Source organism: Micropterus salmoides, unplaced genomic scaffold (assembly GCF_014851395.1).
Source record: "Micropterus salmoides isolate LMB-PRFRI ecotype aquatic unplaced genomic scaffold, ASM1485139v1 Ms_hic_scaffold_18, whole genome shotgun sequence".
NCBI classification, from domain to species: domain Eukaryota; kingdom Metazoa; phylum Chordata; class Actinopteri; order Centrarchiformes; family Centrarchidae; genus Micropterus; species Micropterus salmoides.
Window position 1 is genome coordinate 28,149,546 of NW_024040928.1, and position 12,490 is coordinate 28,162,035.

At 40.2% G+C, this 12,490-nt stretch overlaps 1 protein-coding gene across 1 annotated transcript in view; it reads right to left on the bottom strand.

The window, feature by feature from the left end:
• Positions 1-12,490, bottom strand: part of LOC119909137 (filamin-A-interacting protein 1-like) — a 43,897-nt gene that overhangs the window by 7,444 nt on the left and 23,963 nt on the right. Inside the window, 2 exon segments of the mRNA XM_038727217.1 lie at positions 7,484-7,662; positions 9,138-9,311. Coding sequence (XP_038583145.1) covers positions 7,484-7,662; positions 9,138-9,311 — 353 coding nt within the window.

Genomic DNA, 12,490 nt, shown 5'->3' on the forward strand with positions numbered 1-12,490 from the left:
CTGCAAATTCCATTCACGGACTCCATCCCTTTACCGTCTGATCCTCCAGTGTCAAAAACGTCTTCCCCTGAAACTTTGGTCAACTTACCAACAAGTTGTGATGCAAAGCAGGTTGATCCATATCTGAGTGTGTTTTTAAAGCTGAGCAGGAGCCAAACTGCTGCTGAGTCTCTCACGGGGTCAGAGAGGGAAGGAAGGAGGGGCCCTGACTCCGTGGGGAATTAGCCATCACATTCCAAACATGTCAACAGTGGACAATGAAAAAGGTGAATGTTGTACTAAACAGCCCCGCTCCGCTGGCTGGTGATGTCATCCACCGCTCCATATATGGCCAAAGAGGCCCTGCCCTTGTTTGGACACTGAGGGGGACGGGTTCAAGCCAGGGGGGGGAGGCTTTTTAGCAAGCTCTTCCTCCTCTGTCTGCCTGTTTTGTTCCCCCTCTGAGGAGGAGGGACGACTGGTCAGCAGGTATGACATAACACATTAAGCCTTTAAGTTCAAACATTTCTTTGTTTTTCATCTTTTTTTATCCTTTTCATTAAATGTTGCTTCAGTTTGACATAACTGTCTCCTGTCTGTCTTGCAGCCAGCAGTGTTTCCATAGAAATGAGGCAACAATGCAAGGCGAGAGTTTTTGTTTCGGAGAGGACAATGCCAGACTTGCACAGCCTTTCTCATTATAAATCCCCCTGTATCGTGCAAAGGGACAGGACAAGGGTATAAATTCTCCATAGTGGCTAAATTGTATGTGAGTGAGATCATAGCTTCAGACAGCAGAGGAGGCCTGTGGTTTGCATTGCAGAGGCTTCTAAATGAGCCAAATATGAGCAGCGCAAAGAGCTTACAGATGCACAGAAACTTTCTTTCACTGCTCCAGATACATGCAACAGATAAATATGACCAGGATGCAAGAGCACTATTAATTACCTATATTTTGTGGCTTAGATACTTGCGCTTTTGTTGGCATGCTTGTAATTTTGAGATGTGGAAATAAATCACTTACTAAATCCTCTAAGATATCTTTCATTAATTTCTATCGGCAAGAATTGAAACAAGGCTTTAAAACAAATGACAACATGTTGATGACATTTGTTATAGAAGTTGAATAGCACAGGCCCAAAATTCTGAAAACCGTCAGAATCAAGATTTCACACTCCTCTGTTATTACGACTTCACCCATGAGTGGACTTTAATGCAAAGATGTTTCGAAGTGCAGCCTTAGCTAATCCTCTGAAATTCATCCACCTCAAAGTGCTCCCCCTCGCTCACAGGACGCAGAGTATCTGTCATTATGACCTCGTTGGCAGATGATTGCTCTGCAGAAAGCCTTTCTCTGTTCGGGTCTATTCATAGCCTCACTGCTGACAGAAGCCTGTCGGAGAGGCAGAGAGAGCCCCAAACACTCATAAAACAGAGCCGAGCTGAGCCCACAGCAAACACACAAGACCAGAAGATGCTGATCTGCAGCTAGTTATAGCCGCAATAATTACCATCCTTATTAACATTCTGAACAGACGAGTCGAAAGAACGCTTTGACACCCGAGGAGGCACATTTGTTGTTGACTGAGGGGATAGAAATGGGATTTTTTTTTTTTACCCTGCATTTTTACATGAATCAGAAATGTCCACCACTGTGAAATTACAGAGGATCAAACCTACATTTTTCTGAAGACAGACATGATTTACTGGTAACTTCTCAAAACACTTCTCCTTTTTCCTAAAAGTTGAATTAATATACTACTGAAGTTATCAAAATAATGAGGAAACATTTTAAACGCAGCATAAAGTTAACTGTCAACAGTATGTGTTTTTGTTTCCTGTGTTTATGGCACAAAAGCATGATAAAAATGATTTTGACAAGTTTGTAAGTTTCACTTAAAGGATCTTAACGATGTCTCCTCACGATTTTGCTTCTTATAGCAGTGACAGAACGTATGAAAAGTGTAACTTGTAGTGACAAACCCACCGAGAAAGAAGTATTACCTGACTTTGCAGTTCCCCTCAGCTCTAAGGAGCACTTTAGTGTCAGCTCTTAGTTTTTTTCTTCTATGGCTTGAAAACTTCACTGTTTTGATTCACTCCAATCAGCAGTTCACTACCTGCTCTACAGCAAGCAGAAGAAAGACACAGTTAGAGACTAGCTGGGAAGGAAAGTGGAACATTAAGCAGCTACAGAGCCAGATATGTTTTCTAAGGTGTTGGTGGAGACCAAAGCAGAGCTAAAAGATACTGAATACTGGACACAAACACAACTCCGAAGGCATGATTATGTTGCTCTGTAACTGCTTGATGTGTAAATAAGCAACTGTTTGCTAACAAGTTTGCCATTTCCATTTAAAAAGTGATAATATGTCAGGTTTGTGTTTCCAGCTTGGTTCTGATGCCCCAAGTGGCCAAAAATCAGCGTTTGCACAAGCTGTTCTCGAGTTGTTACAAATGGACGCATGGTCAAGACCCGTTGGCGTCCGTTTGTAACGCACTGGATAGTTTCTTAGCATCATAGTTCATCACATTGGGGGAAGACCTTTTAGCATTATTTTTTAATGCTAAAAGTAAGTGTAATATATAATAACGTCAGAGTATGGAGGTTGAGGGTGTGGACAGGTGGGTCAGAAACTGGACTTACTTTGACCCAGGAGGTTGGTATCCCGTGTGAAACAAGACGTCAACATTGATTCTTTTTAGTGAACTCACGTAAATAACGTAGTTATTTTAACCCAAACCATGATGTTTTCTTAACCCTAACCACGTAGTTTTGTTGCCTAAACCTGACCAACTTGCGACATTTCACAACATTAACCACTAGTTTTATTTTGAAAGTCTATCCAGAAATTGCTGGGAAATTTACTCTTGCTTACTTGACTGAGGAGAACTACATGTGCAAAAATGACTCTAAATGGTACCCACGGTGTTGGAAAGCTACGCCAAGAGTTCTTGACCAAGCGTCCGTATCAGGTGAGTTAGGAGTGAGAATGTGTTGCATTGCAGATTTAACTTTGCGGACCAGTGCTGCGCCCTTTCAGTTTTTTTTTATTGAATCTACCATTCCAGGCAGCCGTTGTTTTCTTTTCATTTTTATACATTATGAAAAACAACTAGCAGACTCTTGGAGGTTAATTAATTGATCAGAGTGAACATCAAGTCTGTATCGTATTTTAAAAGTCTGCACTGCACAACAAAGAAACAAAAAAGAAAAAAGTACATCATACTATTAAAATGAATGGAAACTAATGGAAGTCTGGAATGGTAGAAGAAAATCTAATTTCTAAAACACGGTACCATCTTTTACAAAAGGCTTAGCTTAGAACATGTTTCTGCCGTCTCACTGTGTAAAAAATAACAGAGCCTTTACTGGGTAGCTTTTAAAAGAGTGAAGACAATTTTTTGCACATATAACTTAACTTTTCCTCAAGTAAAACTAGAGTAAAACATTGATGGTACTTTTTGCAGCAGGTTTAACATTTTTCTTGTGTAGTTGTATTCGCCCATGACAGTTGTTACACAAACAGAGCCTCGAATCATCCAGCAGGATCTCTGTTGGGAATGACATCAGCCTCTCTGTGCCGAGGGTCGACCCATTCATTCATGATGTCACCTGCAGTGAATCTGCATGCTGACTGCAGCCAACAGGAATGTGTTATCAGAGGAGGCTCAGAGGAGGAAGGTCTTATCTTATCGGTGACAATCTTACTTCAACTACAGGATCCAAATTATCCATAAAAATGAATCAACACCTCTCCAAACTATGAAGGTAGAACTTTGCAGAGCTGTTTTAACATTGGCATCAATGATCCATCTATGTCTAACAGCCCTGTTTTCAGCTTTGTGATGATGAATTTTCCAGCTGATCCGAGGAAGGATTTAAAATAGTTTATTGAGCTTGTTTAGCAGGAAGAGCATGAAAAACAGAAACTGATAATCTGAAATATAACTAGTAACTAACTAATATCTGAAGGATAAAGGACTCTGTTTTGAGATCAACAACGTACATATTTTTAAGGAGTCAAGGAGACCATTTTGTTAAGAGACTCTTAACAGGGGAGGACGTTTGTGACACCACTTATCCCCCATTTACAAAGCTGTCCTTCATCTCCTCCCAGGAAACATACACAATTAACCTTTTTCATTACCAAATGTATTTATTTTTAATTTATTTATATATTTTAATATTTATTTCTGCATTTGTTAATTTGTGCCAAACGGATGCTGATCAGGCTGCTTTTGTGTTTGCTGTGGTGATGCAGAGAAACTTTTTTACAGTGATAACATCCTGATTTAAAGGTCCAGTGTGTAATATTTTTGTGGATCTCTTGACAGAAATGCAATATAAGATCCATAATTATGTTTTCAGTGGTGTATATGATCCGACATTTCTATCGCTACAGAGCGTGTTTCATCACTAAGTTCTTCTTGTTCTACTTCTGGGAGAATTCAGGCAGTGCGGACAATGCAAATGACGGTCAACCACACTTGGCCTCATGTGACCCTAACAACTGTTGTTACAGCAGCCATGAGCACTAACAAACCAAGCGGTATCAATCAACCTGATAACGACCCCACAGAGGTTAAATAGCAGGGACTCCCTGCCAGTCAGTCAGAACTGAAGAAGCCTAAAAATCTTTTTCAGGTTGGTTGTGATTGTTTTTTGCTGTATGCATATCCCTGTAAATTGCTCTGTGGGTAACACTGAGAGCAGCTTAAAACCAGAGTCAAATTCTTTGAATGTTTACGCAAACTTGGCCAATAACGCTGAGTCTGATTCTGACACAAACGGTCTTCCATTATTGCAAATGATGCAGCGCAACACTCATTATTAAAAGGCAACAGAAAAAAATTATGTTTGAAAGCTTATTATGAGAGCAAGAGTCCTCATGGAGGCTGTCCCAGCAGGTAGGAGCATAAAAACAAACTGCAGCTCAAGGTGTCAATAAGTTGTCCGTAAGAAAAAAAAGATAGAAATAGTAAATTAAATCACAATAAGGAAAATAATTCTTGCTTTTTGTGATTAGATCATAGTGAATTATACAGGCACACATTACTTACTGTGAAAACAGTACGTGTCTCGTGGACCTTGGTCCAGTCTTATTCTGCTACAGAGCAAAACGCTAGGAGTCAAAGCCTATGTGAAAGATGTCTGACACGTCTGCACACCTTTAATTCTGCAGAAACTCAGAGCCTCGTGTCGTGGCTGTGCTTTGTGCTGTGTGAATTCAATGGCTTGATAAGGCGCGACTCATCACCCTTCCTATCAAAACCATCATCCAAAACCCTTGATGCTCTGGGTTTTATCTGAAGCCTTCCACAAGATAAATAAACATACATCTGCAAAACACGCATGTTTTTCAAAGAGCTATGCGTTTTTCTCCATACATTTTTACAAACACATGAGGGTTTTTAAAATAAAACAGATTCCAAAAACCTGAGGTTCTTTCATCGTGGACAGTAAAGGACATGACTCTCATTCAGCAGCATGTGTGATCTCAGCAGCTTTGTCCTAACTTGCCACCACCAGGCAGGGGTCTGAGGTACTACAAGTCACTCAGATTGACATTTAGGTTCCACTTCTGCTGGAGATGCATCATGCTGGTCACTCTGTCTGTGCCATTGTCAGACAGTCTTGAACTACATATGTACATCATGTATACTTTAACCTGCATTAAAACATTTTGGGCCAACGGGAACAAGTTGCAAACACCACACTGACATATGATCACCTTATAAAGTTTATATGGTTAACTTGTTAGCAAACAGTTACCTATTTACACATTCAGATATGGAGCAACTTAAGTATTAAAGTCCAATATCCGCTTTCCTTTTAGCTGTGGTTTGGTCCACCTGCTTCTGAGATAGATATCTGGCTCTTTAGCTGCTCCTCAGCAGCTAGCCTCTAACTGTGTCTGCTGTTTGCTGCTGAGCAGGTTGTGTACAGCGGGATTATTACAGAGCTTGTTTGCAGTAAACTGCTGGAAAAGATGACAGAGCTGAGACTGAAGCAAAACAGTGAAACAAAACTATGAGCTAAAAAAGCAGAGCTTAAACCTTTGTGCAGTGTGGATGTTTCCCTGTCCTCCTAGAAAATACATTTATATAAACTGATTTGTTTCTGTATTTTTCTTATATTGAACAAACCCCATGGAAAGACCAATGCCAATTATGACTGTATCCTAGTAACACGTACTGTGTGTATATCACAGCCTGATGTCTCTTTATCCTCTGAGCCTCAGAGCTCCATTGTTCTCCAGAAACTATTAAACCCCATCAGTGAGCCTCACTGCTGCGCTGGGTCACATGTTCCTTCATCATGACCACGAACACACACTCTGTAGTTTATTCTGACTCAGTCCCACATAAAAATAATGTCTAGAGCACCACATGTGGATTCGTCCACCGCTGAAAATAGTCCCCAACAAATGCACTATTTCCTCCTGTTTGTGTAATATTTGTTAAAAACTACAGTGAGCAGTGAGTTTTAGGAAATGACTAAGTCTTTTAAAAAATGAAAATACATACTTCAGGCTGTTTTAAAAATAGGATCCAATGGGCTTGGAGCTGAGAGACACAGACAGGATGTCTGACAGTCTTAAAAGACGGACTAAGGTCTTGGTTTTAATCGAGCTTCCGATCTGAGACGTGAAGCCAATCCGGAAGTCCCTTAAACCTGCATTCTATTGAACAGCCAGCAGGGGGCGACTCTTCTGGTTGCAAAAACAAGTCCTGCTCCATTAGAAATAATGGTAAAATGAGGCTTTTATTTATTACACCAGTAAACACTTTCATAATAAGTTTATGGTCTCAGTCGCTAGTTTCAAGTCTTCTTCAATACAACATGATGTTCATTTAGTAAATTATGGTCCCATTTAGAGGGAAATAGACCAGAAAGCAGAGTACGCTTCAGGGCGGGATTATCTTTGATTGACAAGTCATTACCATGGCGACCTGTCAATCAGTTTAGAGTGACTCGTACCCAGTGCTTTAGGAGTTGGCTGTTCACTTTCTCTGGTGAGTACATTTAGTTTTAGCTTGACAAAATTATCAGCCCTGTTAAAATGATCTCCACACACGGCCGTTAGCTCCAACGTCTTGTCTAAATATGGTCACGTCCGGTGCCGCTGGTTGCAAAAACTCAACATGGCGGTGAACTATGAACTATGAACTATGAACTACCAAACTCGAGGCTTAAAAACGGCAGTCCACAAACCAACGGGTGACATCACGATGACTACGTCTATGGTTTTGATCCTTTCATGGGATTTTGTTGACAGTAAGAAAAATATAGACTAATGCCAGCTTTATTCTTTAACATGAGAACTTCTTTTGTAGAGAAATGTTGTTCGAAAGTATAATGTTATTTCTAAAATCTAAAGTTTTCAGATGGTTCCCAGCCTCAGTCCTGACTTTGATCAAACTCAGAATAAGACTGAGGATCCCAGTGTGCATGTAGACACACTCAGTGGTGAAACACACTCTCGCTCTGTGCCCTCACCTCTCCCTCTCCTGCTCCAGCAGGTTGGTGAAGTCGTCGCTCTTGTTCATGAAGTCGGTGTGTTTGCGTTTCTCGTTGTCCAGCTCCATGACGGTGCGGCGGTGACATTTCTCGGCCAGCAGCAGCTGCTCTAACATCCGTCTGTACGTCTCCTTCTGTTTGTCCTCCAGACGGTCCAACTGACGGGAGACACGTCAACGCTCATTATTAACAAGAACTCGCTCTCTGAAAGCACATCTGCAGAGCACAATATCCCAAAGCATTAGCTACAGTTATGGGGATGTTCTGTTTGTGGCATAACAATGAGCAGAGAGACTCTTTCCACACAATTACGCACATTTTGTTCAGCCTTTCTGTGACACCCTGCAGACTTCACCGAGCATGGCAAATTATATTTTCAGCCATTCATCACACAAAAGAACAGGACTGTAGGCCCCTTATAAACCCTGGTGTAAATGCACCACCAAAATAAAAGTTCAGACAACATTTGTACTCCATGTATCATCTGTGACGGCTACCTGTCTACCTGTACCTCTCTAAACTCTTTAAAATCAGTTTGAATATACATTGTATTTAATCACTGACATGTTAAACTAAATTATCTTCAAATCTGGTCGCTGAATTTAGCCAGTTCCTGTCTGTGAGGAGATCCCAATGGAGGATGCTGAGGTCATGATTTCAGTGTGTTTTCTTTTTTCTAGGAATTTGGAGGTTTTATTCTACAGTTTAAAACTTTTAGAATGATTCTGGTATTTTATTAGACGCAGTATTTTCCCACCAGAACTCAGTCCTTCTCCACCTGAAGTTCATTGCTGGCCAGGTGAGGAGAGTTTTAAAACAGCATTTAGACCATCCTGGTGATAAATAAAATGGTAACTCTTTATTTTTACATGTCTGCAACAGGGAAATGTGAGTACAATTACCCAAGTAGTTTACTTAAGTACATATATGAGGTACTTGTACTTGAGTATTATCATTTTATGCTACGTTAAACTTACTCTAACGCAATTCAGAGGGAAATATTGTACTTTTACTCCACTACATTTATCTGACAGCTTTAGCAACTTGCAGACTCAGCACAAAACTTTACGCACAAAACATGACAACAATGCATCGTGTTTTATAAGTTGCTTATAAGTTTTGTACGTCAAATAGATTAAACTACCAAAATGAATATAAAATAGTTTAAGAAATATATAACAGAATATATAATAGAAAAACACTCACATGTAATTTTTCAGCCTTATGAGCAGTTTTTCATATTTTAAGTTCATTTTGCTAATAAAACTTAATATTTTCAGTGCAGGACTTTTACTTGTAGTGGAGCATTTTCAGTGTGGTATTACTTTATTACTGCTTTTGAAGGAACAGATCTAAAGATCAGATCTACTTCATCCACCACTGCAGGTCTGTAAATTCCTAATAATTTCCTGGAAGGAACTATCTGACAATAATTACTGAAGACAAACTCCTGTAAGACTATTTCATTTTCCTTAAACTGCTCCATTTAAATGCAGATATATCAGGAAATACTGTCTACTGTACATGATCAGCTGCTGTCACTTTGAGAAGTCCAAAACCTTTTGAGACTTGCGGACCCACGACCAGCAGTAAAACCAGTCAGTGTGAACCCGTCAGCATCTTCCTCTCTCACCTCGGCCATGGGTTTCTCGTACACGTCGTCAGTGCTGTTGTTGCTGTGGATGAGCAGTCCGTCTCTCTGCAGGGCCTGCAGGGGTTTGGTGGGGACTCCTGATCCGTAGTGAGCCTCCAGAGCCTCCGGTCTGGTTTTCTCGGTCTTAATCAGGCTGATGATGTCCTCTCTAGCCTGAGGAGACACAACAGAGTCTTTAATGCTTCGTATAATCACTAACTGCAGCCTGAGAGACGAGGAGAACATTGACGTCTTGATGATTTTAGCAGTTTTGTGATGTTTTTATTTATTTGTGAGTATTTGTTTCCTGCGTTGGTTGATCAATATAGAAACACTGTGATTTCCTTGTTTTTATGGATCAATAAACTGAAACGTTGATCTTTTAAATACTGCAGTTAGTACTCTGGAATGAAAGCACCGTAACTTTCAAATTAAGTTTATTAAAGTTGTTTGTATTTATTTATTTTATAAATATTTATGATATAAGATGTTATAAATAATATAATTATTCATTTTTTCATCCTTATTGAGTGGATCACTTCAAAACAAGGCTGTCTAATAGTAATTTGCAAATAAAACTAAAAAGAATTGGAACAAATGGTGAAATTTAACTTTTAAAAAATCATTTAAGACCTGCTAATAAACAAGAAACTGGAAAAACAAAATCCAGTAAAATTAAAAAAAACAACTCTTGTAAAAAAAATTGGAAAAATCAATATAAGCTCTACACTTCAATTATCTAATAACACAGTTTTATTTTATTTATTTAACTTGAAAAAGCACAAACACAGCCAAATATAGAACATCATCGACTACCAGTGGTTTCAATCTTAAAATATAAAGTAGTTTCACCTCTATACTGAATCACTATGAATTCCCGGAGATAAACAGAGGAGGGTAAAATAAATCTTTTAAAGATTTACAGTTTCTGTTTCAACCATAATCTCCTTGAATATTTGCACAGTGATGCTCAGACGTCAGCTGGGGAACAAAAATGTGACTGGCTGCTGTTCTAACATCATCTGGATGTGATGCAGCTGCAACAATGTGGATCACTGACATCCCATTAATCACAAGTCAGATTTACACCACCAGAGGGAGTTATTTCCATCATTGTTCTCTGCACAGTGTCTCATTTCATTCAAGGCCATGACACACATATTCCTGCACAGAGACTGTAGAAACCACGAAACCTTTTTTTTTATTATATAAAGACATAAAATTCAACGCTGTTCTCAGAGTGCAAAAAGGTTGGATGATATTTTTTGGCTCTAGGATCGCAATCAGGGAAACACCTTCACAAAAAAAAGTGTCCCACCAGTCCTCAATATCTGCAGATTCCCTATATTTGGAGGCATCTGAAAAAAAGATTTTAAAATGCATGTACAAATTATTGCAGCACAAAGTGGATTCTGATGTTACCGTGCATGTAAAATTAGATGTTAATGTCTGTGAGGGTAGTATATAATGCTTAAAGGATAAGTCCGGTGTCATTCTATATTTTTCTTTTTGTCAACAAACCCCATGAAAAGACCAAAACCAACAATGCGCCCGTCTTTCAATGCTTCCTGTCTGGGGCTCTCAGCTCCCTTTGATCTCCAGTAAATCTCACTTCAAAGAGCTGCTCACTGAAGTCTATATCAAACAAACTGGAGGAAATAGCGCATTTGTTGGGGACTATTTTCAGCAGTAGATGAATCCACATGTGGCGCTCTAGTGAGTATTTGGGGCAGCAGGACGGTGTATGTGGGACTGAGTCAGAATAAACTACAGTGTGTGTGTTCATGGTGATGGAGGAACATGTGACCCAGTGCAGCAGAGAGACTCACTGATGGGGTTTAATAGTTTCTCGACAACAATGAAGCTCGATGGCTCAGAGGAAGAAGAGACATGACCTCAAACCTAAATGACAAAATAGGTCGATTCTCAAGATGTCTGTGATTCTCAAGTGTCCCAAGACAACGTATACGTCAGTTGGAAAGTGTGACGGCTCCTGTGTGATCCAGTGAGGCCACTCTGTGGGAGTGATCCCTCACTGTTGTTAACCATCTTTGTTCTGTTGAGGTGATAGCTGATCGGGTGCACCTGGGACCTGTGAGCCAGTGGAGATAAAGCTCCACTTCGTCAAACTAAATTCTCTTCTCCCTTCTCCGCAATCCAGACATCAACCATGGCCTGATCACCCCGACTGCCTCATCTCGCTTTGGGTTTATTTGTGTTACAGAGACACACCTTGCATATTTAATTTAGTTATGTTTGTCACTTTTTGATCATTTATGCTGCCTCGTTCCCTCTTTCATCACGACCTTTCGAGCCAGATTGTAACAAAAGTACAACAACATATAAGACCGTTCCTCAAAACGGCATGTACAAGCGTTGGCAAGTACCAGTCCAGCGTCAGGCGTACTGGACCTTAAGTGCGTTACATAAGTCACGTGACGTTTAACACCCTGAGTTTACTTGACACATCCATCCCCCTTACATGGACTTTATAGCTTTTTAAACTACGCCACCTGACTTCTTCTGCTACTAGACTATATCAGGCTATGATACACACAGTTTGTTAGTAGATACGTTCACTAATGGTGGGATTAGCAAACCAGCAGCAATTGTTTCCTGAGTGGTTGTTTTTATGTTTTATTATTTTCCTTCAACACATTTGACATGATGGGGATGACAATGAAAATGAAAACATTGTCACATTCTTCTTAAACATGCAGCTGAAAGTCGTCACATGAAACAAAAAAGCAGAACAAAAGCGGCTCTTCCTGTGTGAAATGTCGCTCCTCTGTCCCATCGCTAATGGAAAATATTTAACACGCCCAAACAGATGGAAGCAGAGGGTGAGGCAGCATCCTGCTTCTCTGGAGAGGAGTTTATAAATGTGCCTCCATTAGAAAATCATTACTGGAACCCAGCAGCAGCCGGTGGGCTGTTTCCACACCGGCAAAGGTTATTTTCAAACTCTAACTGATGACAGCCTCCTCTCTTTTTATGGTGCAGGTGCTGCCCTACGCTGCTGTAGGGGAAAATAGGTTCATGATTAGCTGGATGTTTCGGAAAAAGACGATAGCTGACTATAGTAAAGAAACGACAAGTTTCTTCATCTTCAGCTGGCATTGTCAAATGAGTACTCCTCGGTCATCTCAGTTAATAGCGCCTCAGTTCACCAGCTCTCACTGTGAGGAAGCTGTAACTGAGCAAGCTGGTGATTAAAAAGGCAAGAAGCTGTTTGTTGATGGAGTTATCGATCAAGTTCAGTGACTCAACAGCTTCTGAGATGTCTGGGTTTTAGAAAACCACCTCCCAGCATGTTCACCTATTTGTTTATGAGAGTAAGACTCTCCACCCAC